The sequence below is a fragment of the Trematomus bernacchii genome, unplaced genomic scaffold (genome assembly GCF_902827165.1).
Source record: "Trematomus bernacchii unplaced genomic scaffold, fTreBer1.1, whole genome shotgun sequence".
Taxonomy (NCBI): Eukaryota; Metazoa; Chordata; class Actinopteri; order Perciformes; family Nototheniidae; genus Trematomus; species Trematomus bernacchii.
Genome location: NW_022987564.1, coordinates 10,762,582 through 10,766,175, shown reverse-complemented (window position 1 = coordinate 10,766,175; position 3,594 = coordinate 10,762,582). Strand labels below are relative to the sequence as shown.

The following is a 3,594-nucleotide window of genomic DNA, read 5'->3' as shown; positions in this document are numbered from 1 at the left end:
TCGTGTGGACCCTCTCGCTTTATCACCACCTCGACGGCGGTTTCGGACGTCACACGGTGGCGCACTTCTGGACCCCGTCTTGCCTCTTCCCTCGCCTCGGCGGTTCCGGACGTCGCCCATGCCTTCATCGGCCCGTGGGTGGCGCGCTTCGGGACCCTGCCTGGCCTCACCTCTAACCGCGGCTCACGGTTCGCCTCGACGGCGCCCCGTCTGGCCTCTCCCCTGTCCACGGCTCCTTCCTCCCGGGGACACGGCTCCTTCCTCCCGAGGACTTCGTGCCCGCCGCCGCTGTGCCTTCGCCTGCGGCCGGGCAGCGCTCCTCCCTGCTGGGGACCACCGGGTTTTTCACGCCCGTCCCCTGGTCTCGACACAGCGACCCTGCTTTCTGCGGCCCCCTGACGACGGCCCGTTCCGGCCCGCCACCCGCCCTCCGGTGGGGATGCCCTTGCCTTCGTTGGGGCCCCTACCCTCTCCTGCGGCCCCCTTCCGACGGCCCGTTCCATGGCCCGCCCTCCTCGGCCCCTGTGGTGCTTCCTCCCGGACGCGAGGATTGTGTCCATGGTTGAATTCTGGGGGGGGCTTGTGTAGTGATCACTGATTCATACACTGGGGTTACATAATCCAATCATGGAACTACAGGTTGGGGGTATTGTTTCCGCACGGACACATGTGTTGACGGTACCTACTGTGTACCTACTGTGTGTTCCCCCTTTCACTTTCTCTTCTCTTCTGTTCTCGTGCTGCGACACGACAGCATGTACATTTCTGCTGCTCAGTAAAGTACAGATTTGCACCTTCGATGCACCGCTTCCGACTCCCTTCTCTCGGCACTACACTGGATCCTTTTCAGCTGAGTTAGCTTGTAAGCTAATTTGCTAGCAGGCTGCTGGAGCAGCGCAACCGAACAGCGCGTATCACGTGACGTAAATACGAAGCCCTCCATAGGCTAGACCGTCTCATTTCGTAGGCCGCTCGGTCCAGCCTACCCGGTCTACGTGGGCTGGGTCCTCCGTGGACCGCGTAGGCTGCGTACTCCGAAGGGTGCAGCCCCTGAATTGAGACACGGCCAGTGAAACCAAACGTAAATGGTATGCTTTTTTAATCTAATTTCTTCACAAGGAATATCGCTTTGAAACATTGATAATTCATTGTAGCCTACATACTAAATGTTTAAACGTTTTCGGTCAATACTTGTTCGGGTCTTTCAGGCAGTCATTTGGGGGCAAACAAAGTTTCTGACGTAGCTGCTGTAGCTCGTCTTCGTGGTGTGTTTTTGTCATATATCTGTACATTTAGCCATCACCTGGTTTCAAGGTAGTCAATAACTACTGCCTCATCATAAGAAATTAGAATAATGTGAGTTTTCCCTTAGCACAGAGTCTTAACAGAAGCTGACATTGTCATGTATCTGTAGATATAAGAAATATCTCCCAGATTCAGATGTTAAATACACAATTTGATCAACAAATGAAATGAACTCCATTGATAGGAGATTAACTATCTCAACACCTTACAACATTAAAATGCTTCAGACATGTTTCAACATAGAATCCAACCGAATTAAAAATATATTCTATCTAAAAAATATATATCTGCATTTTGAGTAATTTTGATTCACATATTATTGATCATATTTACTGTTCTTTTATTTAAGTAGGGAACAAAATATTAATTACATAACAAACAGTATGCCGTTTACGTTCAAACTGAATTTTTCCCTTTGACTCCATCATTGTTTAGCTAAACATGTTTATTTTTGTTTCAGTTTCTCTAAAACAGGCAGAGGTGTTACAAAGTAGCTTTACAAATGGCAGCATTACCCGGAGTAAGGGCTCTCCAAAGGCTTCATCAACCAGGGACATTTCAGCGGTGCTTTGGGCTCATCCCAGTACAGTTGACACCAACCTGTCTTCCCAGGAGGCTTTGCACTGCTCCTACAGGTAGTAAGGAGCGAAAGCAGCGGGATACCCCAGAGAATGTATCGCTGGTGGAGAATCTGACCCTAATGGGAGTTGACTTGAAGATGGTACGCCTGCGTCAGCCCGGGGTGCTTCGTAAATCCTTCACAAATGAGCAAGCTGTCACTCTCTTTTTGGACAAAAAAGGTGCCCCTACTAACACAATCGCCAGCATCATATCCCGTTATCCTCACGCTATCACCCACTCCGTTCAACACCTAGAACAGCGCTGTGAGCTGTGGAGAAAGATCTTCAATACTGATGACGAAATTGTGAGCATCCTGTATCGCTCACCTGACTCTTTCTTTCGCTCCAGTAATATTGCTAACTTTGATAACAACATCACTTTTCTCACCTCGCTGGGACTGAACACCAAAGACCTCCATCGTCTGCTGACCACAGCGCCGCGGACATTCTCCAACAGCTTAGAGCTGAACAAGCAGAGGGTGGCCTTTCTGAAAGAAATATATGCCGAACTTGGCGGGAAGAATCCAGAGCAGTTTCCTAAAGTTGTAATATCCAGAAACCTTTACATTCTCACCAGAACCACGAAGAATGTCAGGACAAATTTCGACTTCCTTAGAGCTTCTCTTACGTTGAGCAATTCAGAACTGCTCGACCTCTTTCAAAGGTCTGGAGCAAAAATACCGTACCTTTCTAGTGAATATCTGAAAAATAATTTTCAAAGTCTTGAGCAAAAGATGGTAGCACTTGGCTGTCAGAAAGCTGACATTAAGGAACTAATCCTCAACTCTCCAATAGTTCTGAACTTTGCGCAGGACGGGCTCAGCACTAAACTGGACTGTCTGTTAAAAGGGGGAATAACAATGAAGCAGATAGTGGGAAAGCCCAAAGTGTTAGGTTACAGCACACAGAACATCTTAGGGCGACTAGAGGAGCTGAAGAGAGTGGGATATGACTTTCAGGAGAAAGGCATCAACGTTCTGATCTCTAGCCAAAAGTGCTTTGTTGCAAAGATTGCAAGACTTGATGCCTGAGGACAGAATATAACTTCGTTATATGATGTTACATCATTGTGGATGCTGCTTTTACTTGGGCTTGCTTTACAAACATGTTTTGTTCATTTAGTAAGTAGAATATGATTTCTGACTTTTGGATGTCTCTTTTGTAACACTGGTTTGGTTTGGCTATGACAAACATGTTCCCTGATTAATCATAAGGTCTGTAAAATAAGGAAAAACTAAATCACAGTATGATGTTCAAAGTTCTTGTTTTGTCCAACCAATTATCCAAAAACACAAAGACATTTTATTTTTCTATCACAACTAGTGCAGCAAATGCTTACAATTGAGAAACTTGCTGCTTCAATGTTCTGTCAATTGACTGACTGTTTGAGTTCTAATGGCTAGTCATTTATTGTTAAAGATTGTACTTTTGTATCACTCACCTGTTAAGAAAATCCTCTTCCATTGATTTGATCATTTTATTTCTTCATCATGTATACATTTCATGTTGGAGAGTTGCTCTTAGAATTCATGTGAGGATACAATCTCGAAATAAAAGTGATCTGACTGTTACAAGGTTAGTCTTTCTTTTTGTAATGATCTTTGTATGGGAGAATACATGCACGGAGGTTTTGTTTTTTTAATGATGGAATGCCTCTAAAGAAAATATA

The 3,594-nt window shown here is 45.8% G+C and overlaps 1 protein-coding gene across 1 annotated transcript; it reads left to right on the top strand.

Annotated features, from left to right (window-relative positions):
- Positions 1-1,023: 1,023 nt before the first annotated feature.
- On the top strand, positions 1,024-3,355 carry LOC117477632 (transcription termination factor 1, mitochondrial-like). The gene is made up of 2 exons (XM_034124347.1): positions 1,024-1,088; positions 1,766-3,355. Exon 2 carries the CDS (start codon positions 1,808-1,810, stop codon positions 2,954-2,956), a length of 1,149 nt encoding a protein of 382 aa, XP_033980238.1. The 5' UTR covers positions 1,024-1,088; positions 1,766-1,807; the 3' UTR covers positions 2,957-3,355.
- The last annotated feature ends 239 nt before the right edge of the window (positions 3,356-3,594 follow it).

What these genes read in the sequence shown, in the direction of transcription:
- LOC117477632 (XM_034124347.1), top strand. Translation starts at nt 1,808, where the DNA reads ATGGCAGCATTACCCGGAGTAAGGGCTCTCCAAAGGCTTCATCAACCA.